This window comes from Lynx rufus, unplaced genomic scaffold, assembly GCF_022079265.1.
Source record: "Lynx rufus isolate CCGP_SWC_20201006 ecotype Redwood Valley unplaced genomic scaffold, mLynRuf1.p SCAF_15, whole genome shotgun sequence".
In the NCBI taxonomy this organism is placed as follows: Eukaryota; Metazoa; Chordata; class Mammalia; order Carnivora; family Felidae; genus Lynx; species Lynx rufus.
In genome coordinates this window covers 62,674,241-62,693,960 of record NW_025814829.1, presented here as the reverse complement: position 1 = coordinate 62,693,960, position 19,720 = coordinate 62,674,241, and the positions used below count along the sequence as shown (strand labels likewise).

At 47.7% G+C, this 19,720-nt stretch overlaps 1 protein-coding gene across 7 annotated transcripts in view; it reads right to left on the bottom strand.

Moving 5' to 3' along the window:
* NVL (nuclear VCP like) overlaps positions 1 to 19,720 on the bottom strand; it is a 91,346-nt gene that overhangs the window by 59,660 nt on the left and 11,966 nt on the right. For all 7 annotated transcript variants that reach the window (XR_006961672.1, XM_047077171.1, XM_047077174.1 and 4 more), the window contains 7 exons: positions 16,683 to 16,812; positions 16,405 to 16,481; positions 15,710 to 15,844; positions 13,837 to 13,938; positions 11,904 to 12,021; positions 8,999 to 9,143; positions 1,016 to 1,319 (listed from right to left, as the gene is read on the bottom strand). Coding sequence is in view for 6 of the 7 variants with exons in the window: in XM_047077171.1 (XP_046933127.1) it covers positions 1,016 to 1,319; positions 8,999 to 9,143; positions 11,904 to 12,021; positions 13,837 to 13,938; positions 15,710 to 15,844; positions 16,405 to 16,481; positions 16,683 to 16,812 (1,011 nt within the window). In the remaining variant the exon portion in view is untranslated. The remainder of the gene's footprint in view (positions 1 to 1,015; positions 1,320 to 8,998; positions 9,144 to 11,903; positions 12,022 to 13,836; positions 13,939 to 15,709; positions 15,845 to 16,404; positions 16,482 to 16,682; positions 16,813 to 19,720) is intronic.

Sequence of the window (19,720 nt, the reverse complement as noted above, 5' to 3'; positions counted from 1 at the left end):
CAAGGGCCAGCTGTGGCAAACACGGGCAGCTGGTAACAGTCATTTCTGCAACGATTTCTTCCAGTTTTCATTTACAAATAACCACGAAGCAGCTGAATCTTGATGAAATTCAAACAAAGTTACTCTGGTGGCAGAATTCAAAACAAGGTTCCTCGAAGGGCACTACGTGGAGCCTTGAGCTTCGGAGGCAAACAGACTCCTTGTTCTGAGGAGACTATAAAGGTGGGAGGAAAGTAACCCGGAGTCAGTCTGTCAAGTCCTAACTTCTGTGTGTCTCGTATCAGGAATATGGCTTACTATTCTTTTTAACAGATGGACTGTGGCTCCAAGTGAGTGAGGAGGAAAAAGACATCTGACAACCATGGACCGGGACCTGCTCTGGGAAGCAGCTGTGGGGCCCGGGCAGGCCATGGTCGCTTACGCTTCGTTCCTTCGATGACAGGGCCGTATGAAGCCCGCGCACAAAGTATGAACTCCTAGAGCTCACAGCTGCAGCATTGACCTTGGACACACGAGTCCCCCTCACGCACGTACTGTCCTCCAGAGCCGCGCGGCGCCGGCTCACGGACACAGGGCGCCAGAGGATCGTCCTGGCGTACCTGACCAGAAGGTGACCAGGAAATACAACCGAGTGCCCGGCGCTCCTACAGCAGCCGACCAGCTCTCTCTGGCCAGGTCTGGAGGGTGTGCACCGCAGGCCTGTGGGCCGCACAGTCTCACACCAGGGACCCCTGTGGGGGCACCGCTATGAAGTGTGGTGGCAGGGAGGCCACATGTAAATACAGGAGTGCGGCTATGACTTCAGTTTACAAGATAGGCAGGCGGCAGGGAGGCCACAGCCTGCCAACCCCTGGTCCAGAGCATCATAATCAATACTGTAAAAGGAATTTATTCCGGATCAGCTAAAAAAGTAAAACAATTTGTACTTTTGAAGCTACAGACATTCTGGGTGTGACTGATAATTAGTCTGTGGATAAAATGCCAATAAAACATAAATCATAAACCTCAACCATACCGACGCTTGCTGGGCGGCCGACACGAAGGACAGGTTCGGCACCTGCGGGGAAAGCTCCTGTGCTTCGGAAGCGGGCTTCGTTCCGATCCCGTCTCCCCGGCCTCCTCTGGAGAGCAAAGCTTCCATCTCAGGGTCGGCCCGCGGCTCGGGCAGCTTCATCAGGACCCTAGTGACCGCACACATGGCTGCCTCTCGGCAGAGCGCCATCAGGTCAGCGCCAACAAAGCCTGGAGTGAGGTGTGCCAAGTGGTGGAAATGAAAAGCTTCCGGAAGTCTTAGTTTTCTGCACAAAGTTCGAAGTATTCTGTAGGAAAGACAGGGAAGAACTTCAGCCTCCTTACCCACCAGAAAAAACAAGTCACCGAACACATCTGAGGTCAATTCTGCTTTTAGAAAAGATGAAATGGACACCTTCCAGAAATAAAAGCCACCAGACTCCGAGTAAACCATGAATTCCATCCATCACAAAAAGCTGTAGTGATACACCCCTTGCATCCAATGTTATATTAGGACGGTTACTTCTCCAACTTCACGGGATCGTGCGTATGCAGAAGTCCACTCGCCTGAACCACAACGTGGCACGGGCCAGTGACCTGTGGGCCTCCAGGTCATTATTATGAAGGAGTCCCTTAACAATCTGTGTAAGACCCAGTGAAGAAAGTGTGAAAGTGGGAACAATGGTTAGGGCAGAGGCTCTGAAGCCAGCTCTACCACACAGTGACTGTCCTTGCGTGCCTCAGTTTCCTCACGTGCGAGCTATAGGAGCGCTCCGCGCAGGGTGAACACACACACACACACACACACACACACACACACACACGGCCTTCAGAACAGTGGCCGACCTACGGCGAGGGCCCAAGTGTTCATTATTATTACTACTCACACACTGTGATATTCCAAATTAACTCAGACAAGGAAATAATTTTGCAATTTTCAAATTTGTAGCAGAGAGGAGTATTTTCAAGTGTCAAACCAATGGACAGTGAGTTACAGAAAAGTCATCTGAGATCATGTCAGTGAACCGGAGGAAAGCAGGTGAACATTACCGACCAATGAAAAATTACTCAGGTACTTTACATACCAGCAACCCACAATGACAGAACCATTTCCTGAAGACTCAGACCTTATTCACTGCATTGTACAAGGATACTAAGCAACTTCCAAAGTTATGAAAAATAGCTCACACAAAGTAAGTGTCACCCGTTTCCCAGTTACAACTTGTATTTCTGAAAAAGTGTGGACACTTCCATTCATCGTACTCTGGGAACTCCAGAGGAGGAGAAAATAACCAGTAAGAGAACTCCAGTTTCAAGATGGTAGATGTTTCAGCAACATTTCCTCTGCCGGAAAAAAAAAACACCAAGAGGCACAAACTCCACAGTGAACGTAACTAGGAGGCTGCCTGGACACCCCCACCCCTGCCCCCGTTCTGGGAGGGAACTGCAGGGAACTTGCAATACAAGGATCTGCCTTTATTTATTTTTTTAATTTTTTTCAATGTTTATTTTTGAGAGAGAGACAGAGCGTGAGTGGGGGAGGAGCAGAGAGACAGGGAGACAATCTGAAGCAGGCTCCAGGCTCTGAACTGTCAGCACAGAGCCCAATGTGGAGCTCGAACCCACAAACCGCGAGATCATGACCTGAGCTGAAGTCAGACGCTTACCGACTGAGCCACCCAGGCGCCCCATGATCCGCCTGTATTCTTACAAGGACTTTAACCAGCTGTCAGCACTGGGCTTAGGCTACAGGCTTGAGTGCTGCTCTATACAGAGAGGTAGGGGCGCCTGGGTGGCTCGGTCGGTTGAGCGTCCGACTTCCGCTCAGGTTATGATCTCATGGTCTGTGGGTTTGAGTCCCACGTCGGGCTCTGTGCTGACAGCTCAGAGCCTGGAGCCTGCTTCGGATGTGTCTCCCTCTCTCTCTGCCCCTCCCCTGCTCATGCTCTGTCTCTGTCTCAAAAATAAATAAATGTTAAAAAAAAAATTACACAGGGAGAAGTACTTATGCTGCTCGGATACTGAAAGAACAGGTGTTTGGGGGGTTCTGAGGTTTACACGTCTTCCTAGCAAAGAAGAGGAAGGCCTCTCAACACGGGGCTCTGTGTCAGCTCTAGCTGATGCTCTAAGGTCGCTAAATCCTTAGAAAGATTCTGTTAAGGGTTCCCAGAATAAATGATCCAGATTAATGCTGTATTTGGCTATAAATAGGATGAGTTTTAACAAATTCTTTAAAAAATACACCTTTTATTTTGGAAGTTTTAGATTTACAGAATTATTGCAAAGACAGTACAGGGAGTTCTATGTACCACAATACCCCTCTCCTATTAGGACAGTTTTGAGAATTAGTGACCCAGAACTTTGTAGATTACCCCTCAATGGGGGACTAGTCTGATATTTTTATGGTGATTAGACTAAGTCAATGTATTTGGGGGAAGAAGACGACAGAGGTGAAGCACTGTCCCCACTGGTCCCATCAAGGGTACACACTGTCGGCCCCTCACCACCGGGATGCGAACGCTGACCACCAGGCCTTACGCCGTGTCTGGAAGGGTTTCCACCGTGGGGTTGTAATCCTTCGCCCTTTTCCGTACCGCACTCTGCAAATAAGTCAACGTGCCCAGCTCACATTTTAGGGGTAAGCAGTGGGAGTCCACCTCCTTCAGGGCGGTGCGTCCACACACATTATTTGGAATTCTTCTGCACCAGAGACTTGCCTCTTCTCACCTGTTTAGTCAATCATTTATCCATACCAGCACAGGCCAAGAGATATCTGACTGCCTGTACTCTCCAACCACGTTTATCAAGAACGGAAGTAGAGAATGGTAAATGTCCAGGAGAGGACACAAAGCCAGAATCAACCTTTTTCAGAGAGATGCGCTAACGAGAAGGAAGTGTATCTGTCTGGCGAACTCCAAAGACCAGGAACGGGAGGCCTCAAAGTGCTGGACCATGGAAACTGGGGCCACAGCAGAGCCCAAAACCCAAGTGCTGGGAGTCGTGCATGAGACGTGCCAAGATGCCACATCCTCCCCACGCCGCCTGCCAGCAGGAGAGGGAAGATCTGGGCACGCGCTCCACCAGGAAAACAGGGTGTACAGTTCCTCAGCATCCTTCCGACCTGCCTGTGTTGGAAGACTGGCAGCTAGACCCACAGCCCATGGTACGGTCTCAACACCTTCTCCTGAAAGATCTGAATCGACTCAACAAAACGCATCTTCAGAAATTGACCCTTGGAGGTTTCTAAGTAAAAAGTTAGCTGGTCATCTGCTTTACAGGGGGGCCAAGCTTCAACAAAACAGCTTACATTGCAGATGTCCTATCAGCCGTGCTGTTAGAACAGAACCTCAGACGAGGACTCCCATGTGAGGACAGCAGCAACAGGAGACAACAGAATTCACACCAGACACTGCTGTTCCGACTTCACATCCACTATTTCCTACTGCCTCTCACCGTCACATAAGGTAAGGGACAGACCCACACCCGCGCACAGGCACTTGGAGGAAACACAGAATGTGAAAAAAGTTGCAAGAAGGTCAGTAAATGACAAAAACGTGGCAATCGTGGATTCCAGAAAAGTTACAAAGGTAAAGAAAGGATCTGTGATCCTAACATGTGACTTGGCAGCGAACAATCCCCGTGCAGATGAGACAGGAAAACGTTACATGTGGTTATACTGAAAATCCGTATGGTTTTATACCGCAAACCTATGGATGTGGTTCGGACATCGGACGTATCAAAGAATTATTAGTGAGCACATAAGTTAAACAAAAAGTCTTCACCCGTTAGATTCTGAAGTATTATTGTGGAAACGATATGGTGCCCAAATTTTGCTTTAGACACTCCAGGAAAAAGCATTGGGGACAGACAGAACAGGACTGAAACGGTGAGGACTGTTTGTGGCTGGGTCATAAGATGGCTTCACCATCGTGAGGGTTTGAAAGGCATGTCTGTACGTTCTCGGCTCGCCTCTTCTGGAGTCTGGGCTGACCTCAGCGGCTGGTCAACAGCACAGAGCAGCGGGACAGACGCTATGAGACCGCCCAGCTCTGAGAAGCCCAAACTGTCCCGTGAAGGGAGCCACACGGAGAGGGGAGGAGGGGGACAGGCACGCGGAGACGCAGCCGAGCCAGGTGAGACGGGCAGGTGTGCAGACGTGCACAGCCTGGCTGCTCCAAGCTCCAGCTGCCACCTCTACAACCACACGGGAGCCGGGCCGGGCACAGAACCGACCAGCTGAGGCCTTTCTAAATTCTCTACCCACAGGGCTTGTGAGAGACGATAAAATGACTGTTGCTGAAAGCCACTAAATTTTGCAGTGGCTTGTTCTGCAGTAACAGAAACTAGAAGAATTGTATCAGACTGCTTTTGTGTACGCTGGAACGTTCCGTAACAAGATACTTTCAAAGTCCAGGAAAACACCAAGAGCAACCTTAACATTTCTACGAGTCAGAAGCTGTGCTGGGTGTATTGATGCAATCCTTACGAGAAGCCTTTTAAAGCGGGGGTACTGTTCCCATCGTAAAGACAAAACAAGGCACGTTACTATTATTACTTTGTTACAGGCAACCAAACAAAAGCTAGGATGAGTTAGGAATCTGGGAAAAGGCAGAGGGACGTGGGGCACCCACTGCTACTTCCTCCGTCCCTCCCAGGTCCCCTCAGAGAAAACCAGCAGCGCAGAGGCTCAAATCAGAAACCTGAGGGGCGCCCAGGTGGCTCAGTCGGTTAAGCTTTGGACTTCGGCTCAGGTCATGATCTCACGGTTCGTGAGCACAGGCCCTGCCCTGGGTGAGCCCTGCTTCTCTCTCTCCGCCCCTTGTGAGATTCCCTCTCTCCTGGCCCCTCACTCATCTGCACCCTCTCTCTCTCAAAAAACAAAAACAGATAGAAATGGGACTATTCCTTCCTGCTCAATCACAGCTCCCACCTTCCACATGTACCTTCTGCCAAGAAATGCAACCCACTGGGTCTACTGGCTAAACGACCGATCACTCCAGATGTGCTCTACCTGTGTGCTCCCACCAGGCACCGCTCCGCTTATCTCCACCTATTGCCCATCTCCTTAAGCCCATCACCATCTCGTCCAGACATCATAACAGCCCCGTCGCGGGTTCACCAGAACCTATTCTTGCTCTTTTTCCCTTCATTCTTCATGCTGCAGCTACAATGATCTCTTTCCAAATAAAAAGTCTGTTTCCATCACTGTCTTGCTTACATCAGTTGCTTTAATTCCTTCCCACCACTCGCAAAGAGGTCCAAAATCCTCACCAACTGTATGGGAACCGCCCTCTGCATCCCCTGCCAGCCCTTCCACGCTTTATCTCTTCTACAGCCATAGTGTTCTTCTTCTAGCTTCCTGGACTCACTGAGCTCAGTCACCTCAGGGCCTCTCTGCACATGCTACTCCTACCAGGGACACTCTCAGCGTCACGTTATCAGTTAATTGCTATTATCTTAAAGTCTCAGCTTCCTCAGAGAATCCTTTAAGAAACCCCCAGACCAGGTCTGCTTTGCCTGATATATCCTCCCTAAGACCCCGTTTCTTTTTGTACTCAGCGTTCTTCTGGTCACTCAGAAGTGACTGAAATGCCAACCGCTGTGCCAAATGTTAATTTTGCAGGATTAAATTGCAAAATGAACAAGTACTAGAAATTTGTTCCAAAGTAAATAAAAATTAATATTCCTAAACCATACTGTTAAAAACGGTTAGCACGGTAAATTTTATGTGTTTATTTTTACCAGAATAAAATTTTTTTAAAAATATACTCACTTAAAAAATTCTCACTCATGATTATATTCAAGAGCTATCATCTTTCAGGCTTTGACCCCACTCTACCCACCTGGCCTTAAACACAGCAAACACCTAACATCCCCTTCGTTCTGAGACACAATCCCTGCGCTGGCCGCGGTGACTGAGCCAGGCCACCCAGCCTACGTGAAACACCGATGTGAACGCCAACAGACCTCACGCAGAGTCTCGCATGGAATTTGGACAAACTGACAACAGGCAGCCATAAACACCCTTTGGTGCCAGAAATATCTGGATTACGTTAAGAATAAAGGAAAAAGGTACCTTTAGAGGAGAAAACTCTTGACAAACTTCTCAGCCGAGTGAACGGACTTAACAGGACCAATAATGACACAAAGGAACACTCGGAGCCTCCTGAGAGGACGCTGAGGACACCTCACCACCCAGGCAGTATTTTGCCCAAAATGCCCACGCTGAGTCCCATCAGGAAGAGACGGTCAGGCAAGTTTAAACTATGAGGCACCTGGGAAATGTCAATGTCATGAAAGCACTTCCTCCCTGAAGAGGCAGGTTAAGGTTAAAGGGTCACATTGACTAAACAGCAGGTTTGATCCCAGAATGGATGACACATGAAACACAAAACTACACAAAATCAAGAAGAAAGCAATTAAAATGGACATTTTAGGGGCAACTGGGAAAATGAGAACAGACCGTATGTTAGTATTATCGCGTCAGTGTTAAATTTCCTGAAATGGTGTGAAATGGAGTGACAGTCACCCCGGGAAGCACTTATGGCTGAAGTGTCATCCTGTTGTCCTCCGTCTTCAAATGGCTTGGAAAAAAAAAAGGTACACACACACATGCACACAAATATACGTAGGTTTTCTGCAGAGACTGGAAGGGGGTGTGGATGTGCGAGTGAGTGGTGCCCCCAGCTGAAGGGTGTGCACATACTCATCGTACTATTCTTTTAACTTTTCTATAGGCTTATATTTTTCAAACCGTGGCCCTCAGCAGAAGCCCTTTAAGGATTCTGTCGATGAGGGAATGCTGGGTGGATGAACGAAGGGTCCTGTCTAGCAGCGAAGACGGGCCCCACGTGTCCCTCTCTCTACGGAAGGTGGGCACAGGAGGAAAAAGGCTCCATAAAGGACACAGGCCTCTGGAAAGCAAGGACTCGTCACTCTTCATATTCCTCACAACGCCTTCCAGAACGTACCAGCACACGCCATACACTCAATACATGTTTGTGGCGTAAACAGGAACAACTCAGACATTAACTAACATGTTGCGGCAGGTTAAACACACTAAACAAGCCTGAGTGGCTGGTGTGACTGTTTAAACCTCATACGTGTGGCAGTACGAGGAGCACATGAGCTGGACCGAATACGGTAACCGAGGAAGGAACTGCAAACAATCAGAAGCTGAAGCACATCACATACGGGGAAGAAGGAAGGTCGATGCGGTCCTGTCTCACTCTCTAACCTTCTCTCCCACCACATGCCTTACAACCACGTTTACTTCCGCGAAGCCTCCTGCCTGTCACCCCTTCCCTCCGTCACCGTCCTGTGTGTACCTTGTTTCTTCTCACTACATGCCACCCACTCCTCGAACCACATACACCAATTTTAGTGTCACAAACTTAAGCCCAAAGCCACGACAGACACGGCGTTACAGAAAAACCCTTTATCAGACCTCTATGCGCTGCCTCAACGGTGCCTCCCACACCCTCCTTGCTTATTGAGACACTGGCAGCGATTTCTTTGCTCTCCGGACGTTCAACCCCCATTACTAGGAAAGGCTGGTCCTGCAAAATACAGACAGCTTTCACTTGCAACTCTCCAGCTGCCTTGTCAGGAAACCTGTGGTCTTAGGCAGGTTAGTGGTCAATACAACTGACAAGTGGGCCAGTGAGCACGCTCTGTTCCCCAGCTGCCCACACTGTCCCTACGTTGATCTGCAGATTCCATGACACCAGCCACCGTCAGTAGGACCAGACCAAGGGGTATACACACATACATCCACCATCACTACTGGGAAAACAGCCTGAAACAATGGCCCTGTTAGTGACGAGCACGTTAGTTTCTTAAGTACTAATTTAAAGAGGGCCTTTTCCTGTCCAGGTCAAGGTTACTGGGACAAGAACAAAGAGAAAAAAAAAGGCTACGTGGTTTTTGTCACCTCTTGTTTTCAAAACATTCAGTTCAGATGACCTGTGACATACGAAGAGTGTACCTTTCCCTGGATGCTTCATCTGGGATACCCAGGCATATTTCTCGGTCGAACCTTCCTGCACGTCTCAAAGCAGGGTCTAATGAGTCCGGGCGGTTAGTGGCTCCAATGACTAGGACCTGAGCGGTGGCAGCCATGGTATTCAGATCTAGTAAGAAGCAGACACAGGATGAATGGTGGATAAGGCCCCAGGGACGGAGGACGATCACGTTCACAGAAGTGGTTTAAGTGGCCAGAGAGTAGTTCACATTTTGCCAGCAGTATGGACATAAAGCTATCATTTACTAATTGTCTAATATGCGAAAGCTGTAAAGAAAACAGACACTTTGTCCTCAAGAAGTTCACAACCTACGGAGAAAGCCACGGGACAAATTCCGTGACACAGTAACAGGTATAAACAAAGCAACACAGGAATCCGACGGAAGAGAGCACGGATTCTGATGGAGGACCGAGGGAGATTCAGAGAGGAGGTAATGTTTGGGGAAAGCCTTGAAGGATGAGGAAGGACGCTAATAAGCGGACACGCGTTGACGAAATCCACGTGACGACACGGTGTGAGCGACAGCACGGAGGCACGAACACGTGTGGGAGCAGCCCAGCAGCCGAGTCTGGCAGGAATGAGGAGTGGCGGTCTCACAGCAGATGTGTGGCGGGGAGACGGGGCGTGCTACCGTCTGCGCTGCTCTGGCCCAATCTAGACAGTTCTAGGAATGACGGACCACGCGGCCCCACGTGTACCCTTCCTTCGGATTACTGCCTTCAACTGGACCCAGGTGGGCCGGCGGGGAGTCTGAGGTCACACTCCTCATGGGTAACAAGGGAGTAAGACGCTAAGTAAGTACTCTGACATCCAAGACACGAGAAACTTGTAGAATATCCCTTAGCCAACAGGAAGCCAGGAAAGGGTTTTTCTGATAAGGTTTGTGTCTCAGGAAGACAATTCTGATGGTAATTTGAACAGAGTAAAGAGGAATACAGGGAAGAGCTTATTGCGGTCTGATCACAGCCATCAGGCGAGAGGAGAGAAGGTGGGGAAGAAACAGGAAACACCCAATTCCAGGGCAGCTGCAGACACAGTGGAGGGCACGGAGAAGGGAGAGACACGAGGGCCACCTGTGGACGATAAGGAGGGAGGGGGTACTGCTGGCTGAGCGCAGAAATGGGAGGGAAAGGCAGAGGGGTGATGGGGGGGGAGAGGGTCCGGCCTGGGACACACAAACTGTGACGGATCTCGCAGGCAGCCGGGAACAGGTGTTGGAGGCTTCTTAGATATCGAGGTTACAGATGAAATTTGCGTCTCATGAAGAGTTGCACAGGAGCCGGTTGGGAGATGGGCAGAAGGCAAGGAGAAGACCGAGTGGGAAACCTTACAGAGCACCTCTGTATAGAGGATGGGGGGAAGCAGGCAGGCATGGAAGGGGACTGGTGAGGATGGGCCGGAGAGCCAGGGGGCCGCCAGAAAGACAACGGTCATGCTCCAGCCACCTGTGCCAATGACGACCAGGACGAGGGGGTTGGCCACATCGAACACTGTTGAGAACTACGGAGCTGACCTGGCACTCACTGCCTGCCAGGCACCAGGGCACAGTGGCCCTTGGCCAGGCCCCACCACACCTGCAAGAGGTAGGTCTGTAGACGAGGAAACTAAAGAACAAAGGTTTGGAGAGGTCAGCGCTGGGATGCCCCACGATCATTCCACGATGCGCCTCAGTGCGATGGCAGAGGCGGACGTGGAGTTATGGGTGAGGTGCAGGGTGGAACAGAATACAAACGTGTTTACTTGGCAGCGACTATGCCTTTGGTAAACCTCAGGGTGAGAAGAGAGACACAAGGTGGGAGGTTTCAGTGACACAGGAAGGCTCTTACATACTTGATGAAAACCGCATAAAAGCTCAAGGAAGAGCTTCATGCTCTGAGGTCACTGCACAAGCAAAAGAAAGTACAGGAAGGGAGGTGGCACCTAATACTTCAGGCAGCATCATGAGCTGCACACGCGCGTTCACGTGATGACGCTCTGCGCGCGATGGGATGGGCCCGGGATGGGAGCAAAGCTGATCCCACTGCTGAGGCACGTGGGTTTTAACGCCCGCAGCCAAGAGGGCAAGCAGCAGGAGAACTCTGTCCTAAAGAGAACCCCGCAGCAGTCAAGCAGCAAACACAAAGGCATTGAAACAGCAACATTTCCCACATGTACCGTTAGCATACAAACAACCAGGGGCGCCTGGGGGGCTCAGTCGGTCTAGTGTCCAACTCTTGATTTCAGCTCAGGTCATGATCTCACGGCTCGTGAACCTGCTGGGGATTCTCTCTCTCTCTCCCCCCTCTCTGTCTGCCCCTCCCCCACTCATGCGCCTGCATGCTCTCTCTCTCTCTCAAAATAAACAAACAGACAAAAAAGATGCAAACGACAGGTTATATATAACAAGGTGTATGGCGCGATCTCAGCATTGTAAGAAGCAAAACAATGTCAGTATATTTCTGTGTATAAATGCATTAAAATAACCGTCAGATGCACTCCAAAAAATTAATGATCTAATTCTTTATGAAAAGGATTTTTTACTCTCAGCTTTACTCTACCTGAATGGCTCATGTCCTCACATGTTACTTACACTGGTAAAAGAAACACAATTTATCATCTTAAAATGAACGTAATTTTTTTTTTTTTTTTTAAATTTTTTTTTTCAACGTTTATTTATTTTTGGGACAGAGAGAGACAGAGCATGAATGGGGGAGGGGCAGAGAGAGAGGGAGACATAGAATCGGAAACAGGCTCCAGGCTCCGAGCCATCAGCCCAGAGCCTGACGCGGGGCTCGAACTCACGGACCGCGAGATCGTGACCTGGCTGAAGTCGGACGCTTAACCGACTGCGCCACCCAGGCGCCCCTGAACGTAATTTTTTAAACTGACCGTCCATGCAGGTTAGGAGCTGGGCCACAATCCTTCGTTCCATATCTTTTGAAGCAACATCTCTTTTGGGGGTAATGGCATCAATTTCATCAATAAAGAGGACACAGGGTGCATTTGACTGGAAATAAAAATACCACAAAAGGCCATCATAAACTGGAATTTAAATAAAAACTTAGAAAGAAAAAAATATTTTCTCAATTATTGCTAAAATACAAGTTCTCTTCTAATTTCTTACCAGCTTCTATACTGGCCACGTTCAACAACCCTTACATATTCTGGGTGCAGATAATGACATAAAGTTGATCTTTTCACTTTTTCTTAGTTTTAACTACAGTGACAACTAGTGACTCTCAAGTGTGCACAGTGTCACAGCATCTACAGGGCATCTGCCATGAGCTGGGCAGGCCACTGAGGGTTTGTAAGGATCCTCCCGTTTAATACGCCCCAAACTGCCATGAGATTTGAGCATTATTATTTTCTTTAAAGCGTATCTATTTTGAGAAAGAGAGAGGAGTGCAAGTGCCAGCAGGCGAGGGGCTAAGAGAGACAGAACCTCAAGGAGTCACTGCAGAGCCCGAGGAGGAGCTCGGTCCCAAGACCATGAGCCTATGACTTCATGACCTGAGCCAAAATCAAGAGTTGGACGCTTAGCTGACTGTGCCAGCCAGGCACCCCTTGAGTAATGTTATTAACCCAGCTTCCCGGCAAGGAAACTAAGGGTTGCAGTGGTTAAAAACCTCTTCTGTCCACGACCACGCGGTCAGTGCATGGAGGCACGGGGACTGGAGACCATGACTCCGACTGGCAAGCACAGGCCTGTAACTATCACGTATCCTCAGGATAAAGTTCTAATAGGATGTAAATGTCTTCCCCAGATGTTCCTAAACACCCACATTTTAATAGTGAATTAAATAGTAATTTAATAGTAATTAACGGTAATTTAATAGTAATTAAATAGTGAATCCAATAGTAATTCAGAAATAAATTACAATCAGGATAAAATCCAGTCTCGTAATTTCTCTGGTTAACAAGATTTTCTTTGTACAAGTTCAATTAGACAAAAGGAGAAGAGTTTATCCTGGCATTTCTATGGTTGTTTTTAGAATGTGATAATCCTAAATGTTAAAAATTTTCATACTACTTACAAGTTGTTTGGTAACTTAATTTGTGCAAAGTGAAAGTGACAGAAAATCTCACAAGGATAATGTATTTTCTTTTTTTTTTTAATGTTTGTTTATTTTTGTGGGGTGTCTGGGTGGCTCAGTTGGTTAAGTGTCTGACTCTGGATTTCAGCTCAGGTCTTGAACTCAAGATTCATGAGTCTGAGCCCCACATCAGGTTCTGTGCTGACAGTGCAGAGCCTGCTTGGGATTCTCTTTCTATCTCTCTCTGCCCATTCTCCGCTCACATTCTCTGTTTCTCTCAAAAGTAAATAACATAAAAGAAATTTTTAAAAAATATTTTTTTTTGAGAGAGAGAGAGAGATCGCATGCACACACGCTAGTGGGGGAGGGGCAGAGGATCCAAGCAGGCTCTGAGCTGATAGCAGAGATCCTGACGTAGGGCTGGAACCCATGAACTGGGAGATCATGACCTGAGCCGAAGTCAGAAGCTTAACCGACTGAAGCTTAACCTAGTGAGCCACCCAGGTGCCCCAGGGTATCTATTTTCAGCAAACACCCACTGGGTGTGACAGCCCAGAACTTCTCACCAGTTACAGTTGCACTTGATTTCAGACTGAACAGACGATGTTATCCAACAGTCTGTATCAGCGGATCTACTTTAAATATTTAGTCATCACGGATAACAAATCACCAAGTTTACAAGAGGATGGCAGGCGACCAGGCTAACAGACACTGGCCCTGGATGGACAGGCTCTCCGCCGTAACGCCGCACGAGCAGACAGCCCGACGTGGGTCACTAGCTGACTCACCACTGCCTGCTCAAACAATTCTCTCAGCTTCTGCTCAGACTCCCCAGACACTCCGGATACAATCTCCGTGGCAGCTACTTTCAGAATTGGGAGGTCCAGTTCCTGGGGACAAACACAGGAAAGAATGACCACATTTTGAAAATTTATCTTCCCCCTCCCTTTTCCTTATTCAGTCCCTCTCTCAAAAGTGAATTTTTTTTTAAAGTTTATTTATTTTTGAGAGAGAGAGAAAGAGCATGGGGGAGGGGGTGGAGAGAGAAAAGGAGAAAGAGACAGAATCCCAAACAGTCTCTGCACCATCAGCACAGAGCCCGACGCGGGGTTCGAACTCGAACTGTGAGATCATGACCTGAGCTGAAGTCAGATGCTCAACTGACGGAGCCCTACCCAGGCGCCCCTCAAAATTTAATTTTTAAAATGACCTCTTTTCTGAGGAATTTCATCTTTTGTGTTGGTCCGATGAAAACCATTATTTAAAAATCTACAGTTTAATTTAAACACAGTGACTACATACTTCCACCTGTTTTTACTTCATAGGAGTCACCATGAAATTGTTGTTACGTCTTCTGAATACAGGGTCTTGAATCTGCAGAGACATGTTTACCCCCGACTTATAGCTGAGCCAGAACAATTTTTTTTCCTAAAAACACTTTTTTTTAATGTTTATCTATTTTTGAGAGAGAGACAGAGTGTGAGCAGGGGAGGTGCAGAGAGAGAAGGACACACAGAATCCGAAGCAGGCTCCGGGCTCTGAGCTGTCAGCACAGAGCCCGATGCACGACCTGAGCTGAAGTTGGACGCTCAACTGACCGAGTCACCCAGACACCCCGAGCCAGAACAATTTAATAGGAAAGGGCAGGGGTTGTGACAGTCCTTCCTGCTCACGCTACGGGCATTTCTCACCCCTGCATCCAGTGGAGGAGCCAGTTAGTCGGCAGAGGACAGGTTCCTGTCATAAAGGAGGAGCAGCCACTGTGGCCCCACCAGCACGGAGGGCAACAAGCCTGCCTGAGCCCTGCTCATCCTCAGGCTATTCTGAAAATCACTTCCTCAACCACGGGCAACCTGGGACCAGCTAGCATCCCACACTTCCTGTCTCCCACTCATTTCCGCTGTGACCGTGCACAGCGTTTACTTGTATGATAGCTGCTTAATGTCGGCCTCTCCTATTAGACTGAAAAGCTCCTTGAACGTAAACCTGGGTTTTGTGTACTTATCGCTGTTTTCCAGCGTCTGGCATGCACCTGTCACAGGACACTCTGTTCAACAGAGGAACAAGTGAGGCAAACCTGTTGTCCCGTAAGAGCGCTGATCCCGCAGATCCTAACCTATTAGTAGCTATTATGACACGCTATTCTTCAAACTGAAGTCACTGGGACATTTTGCATTTACCACCCAACAGTTTCCAAAAACAACTCATGGGATGAAAATAAGATTGCTAACTTCATTTTGCCAACTAAGTATTATTACCATTTCAGAAATGTTATTTTAACACTAAAAATTATAAGAACGTGACTCTGGAGATTTTCAGTATATTTAGCTGTGAAAACCAATATAGTCCTTGGTTTCCTTATTTACTGCTTTTGAGGATCACTGGCTTAAAGGGAAAAAGGGAACTAAAATATACACTGTGTGTTAAAAAAAGGGTATTTACAACCATATTAGTTTGCTTCCCACCCAACCTTTGCCACATAAATAATCGGATGCATTAAAAAAATAGCATCTCACAAAGAGCTGCATGAAAGAGGTGAAAAATGAAGAGAGGATCAGTCCCCCTGGGAATACGTCAAGTCCGGTTCAAGTTGACCAAAGAGGAAAATAAAGGCAAACAGAACAAAAGCAACAGAAGCAAAGGCGTGTCAGCAAAGCTCACCCCTGCAATGGCGTGCGCGAGCAAGGTCTTCCCGCAGCCCGGCGGCCCGTGAAGGAGAACCCCACGCGGCGGGGTGGCGCCCAGGTGGCGGTACACCTCCGGGTGACGCATGTGGATGAGCATCTTGCAGACTTCCTAGCGGGGAACAAACAGGAAAGAGGTCTTTCACGGCCCGAGAGAGAAGGAATCCAAGTGGAAGGAAACCTGTTCTGCAAAGTAGCAGACTCATGAGCTTGAGCCCCGGCTCTGGGGCCTACGGCGGGACTCCACAGGAACCTGCCTAAGCCTCCGAGTCCTCAGCTGTGGTAACAGCTACCTGGCACTGATGATGGAAAGTAACCGCCACGGTAACTGGCAGAGTAGACACTGGACAGTAACTAACAGGGTTACTTGCAGTTTGGGTATGCGCTTGAGTTTCTAGGAATCTCCATTTCTTCCAGACTGCCCAGTTTGTTGGCATATAATTCTGCACAGTATTCTTAGAATTTTTTGCGTACAACAGTATTACTTACAAAGCACGAACCTTACGTATACCATAATTAGTGGTGGAAAAGCGGAAGGTACTGTTTCTTTTATCCCTCAGCACCCTTCGGGGTACAGGCCAAGTTTCACCACCCCCCCCACTTCCAGGCTGCTTCCCGTGAATAACTGATTGGCAATATACCATCTGAGTAAAATTCTGAATGTGAACTAACTTTTAATGTCGTATCGCTGCCTCCAACATCTTCAAATTTCACCTTGGAGATCTGTAATTCCAGCCCCTTGGCTTTAGCTGGCAATCAAACGAGGAGACGAAAAGATTAGTGATTCAGTAGTAACTCAGAGCTGCATTTAACAATGTTTAAATAAACTGAGACCATGAGACACTGCAGTGTTTTCTCATGAACCGCACACAGCAGGACCCCCAGAACGACAGCTGGGACTAGCGAAGCCTCTTTCACAGCATGCTCAGCCCCCCAGACCCGTGGCTCACCTTTCCTCTGCAGGACAGCTTGTATTTCTCCGTCTACTTCCTGAAGGTCTTTCTTCCTTTTGTTTCCCTTGCGCTTCAGCCTGCCTTTCCCTTTTTCATTACTCTCCAGCAGAGAAGCGTCTTTGGAATCCTGGAAAGAAAACAAATTTAAATATGCCATGCTTGAAATTACAATGGCAATGTTTTCTTAAAGAGGACTGTTATTTAGGCGCACCTGGCTGGCTCATTCGGAAGAACATTCAACGCTTGATCTAGGGGTCACGAGTTTGGGTGGAGAAATTACGTAAGTAAATAAAAAACAAAAACCAGGGACGCCTGGGTTTTTTTTTTTTTTAAACAAAAACAAAAAGATGGTCATTATTTAAAATACCCCATTTCTTTTAAGTGTATTCTTACTTATTTTGAGAGAGAGAGAGAGAATGTGTGTATAAGTAAGGGAGGGGCAGAGGGAAAGGGAGACAGAGAATCCCAAGCAGGCTCCACGATGTCAGCACAGAGCTTGACGCAGGGCTCGAACTCATGAACAGAGAGATCATGATGTGAGCTGAAATCAACGGTTGGATGCTTAACCGACTGAGCCACCCAGGTGGCCCTAAAATACCCCATTTCTGCCCTGGCACTTGCACCTACCTTGGCTATTCCCAACCTCTCTGCTCCAGGATGGTAGCTGCTGGAGAGCATCCTTCTTTTCCACAGCTGTAAAGATCAGTTTATGCCCTGACACACGATTCTTCTCGCTAGAGTTAATCTCATGCCCATATTCCCAGAACGCTGAATCTGCAACTGTATTATAGCTTGCCATAATCTGCCCTGTGTTTGAGCAACTCTCCTTGTTTCTTTCACGGGAGGTGAGATGCTCATGTTCACCTTTGATTTCTCACTGAGCTTTTCACCAGTTGGTCTTCATGTGATGCCTGATGAACCGCTAAATTAAATATGACTACGGAGCTGCTTTGAAAGCCATAAAAAAGTATAATTCAACTTAAGACTCAAGCTATTCCCTTCACCTTGCAATAATGTCCTCTAGAAATGTGATTAACACAAAGAGGTTTGAAAAAGGTCTAGTGAAAATTCAAAAGGTGAACGGTTTTGCCACATCAAGTAAGTGGTTCTCGAAAACCACTTACAGTGGTGTTGTCCAAGAGAAACACAATGTCACATACAAAATTTTAAATATGTTCTAGTAGCCACATTTAAAAAAGGGGGAAATCAACAAGTGAAATTTAGTACCTTACTTAACAAAATATACTCAAAATATTATCGTTTCAACATACAGTCAGTATAAAAAATTGAGAGGTCTTACATTATCTTTTATAGTAAGTCTCCAAAGTCTAACATGTATTTTATGCTAATAGCACATCTCAACTCGTACACTAAATTTTAGTGGGAAATATTTATTTATTTATTTATTTATTTTTTATTTTAATTTTTTTTTTTCAACGTTTATTTATTTTTGGGACAGAGAGAGACAGAGCATGAACGGGGGAGGGGCAGAGAGAGAGGGAGACACAGAACCGGAAACAGGCTCCAGGCTCTGAGCCATCAGCCCAGAGCCCGACGCGGGGCTCGAACTCCCGGACCGCGAGATCGTGACCTGGCTGAAGTCAGACGCTTAACCGACTGCGCCACCCAGGCGCCCCAGTGGGAAATATTTAATTTGCATTTAGACTTCATAAAACTTACAGCTGAAAGAGTACATCCACATGCCCAAGTTGTTCCAAACATACTTAGAAGTTTTTTTGTTTTTTAATTTTTTAAAAATGTTTATTTACCTGTGAGAGACAGAGATAGAGCATGAGGGGGGGAGGGGCAGAGAGAGACAGGGAGACAAGAATCCGAAGCAGGCTCCAGGCTCCGAGCTGTCAGCACAGAGCCCGATGTGGGGCTCGAACTCACGAACTGTGAGATCATGACCTGAGCTGAAGTCGGACGCTTAACTGACTGAGCCACCTAGGCGCCCCATATTAGAAGTTTTCTAATAACTGAAGTATTATTTTACAAATTTAAATGAACAATTCAGTTCCTCATTTGCACTAGCCACATTTCAAGTGCTCAAGAGCCACGGGTGGCTAGCACTTACCACACTGGACAGTGAGCCCCAGGGGCATACTCAGGGCCTACCGTGGGACAGATCACTGTAAATCCCCTCTCCTAGGGGATCTCCTAGGGGATCTAATGCCAGGCATTAGAATCAGTTAAGGGGGCACCTGGATGGCTCAGTGGGTTAAATGTCCCACCCCTGATCTTGGTTCAGGACATGATCTCACAGTTGGTGAGATGGGAGCCCCACGTTGGGCTCCGTGCTGACAATGGAAACCTGCGTGGGATTCTGTCTCTCTGTCTCTCTCTGCCCCTCTTGCACTCGTTCGCGTGCCTCTCTCGCTCTCTCTCTCAAAAAAAAAAAAAAAAAAAAAATCAGTTAAGGATGGTGCCCAGTGTGTTCACTTTGTGATAATTCATCCAGCTTCACTTTTATGTACAGTATACTGCAACTTACAAAGGTTAAAAAAAAAGGGTGTCCCTTATTCAGTACATTTTCACGGTGTGCCCGTTTGTACGGGCTCCCTGAAGGCATTACCTGAGGCTCAACACGAACCACACAGCTGTTTCACGAGCTGACTTCCCTTCCTCTGACAACAACCAGCCTTCCAAACATAACACGCACACGAGGTACCTATTCTTTAACTCCGCTGGTAAATGCACCTCGGAAAGTTCATCAGGCACGAATTCGACCAAGTGCCTGACAACGACGTGCTGGGTGCATTTTAGCCAGGGAGACACTATGAAGCAAAACAAAGGTCCTGATCTCCGAAGCCGAAGACAGAAGACAAGGAAGAAACCCAACTAAACAATTCTACAGTAAGTTCTAAGTGGTCACAAGGGCTTGACCAAAAGGAGAGGAGGCAGGAAAGAGCATCCCACGACGTGCTATTTGACACGTCAGTATGTGACTCTGCGAAGATTACAGGGAAACAAGATGGTGTGAGTCACAGGAATCTGGGGGAGTTTCAGACAGAAGCATGAGTGCAAACGCCCCA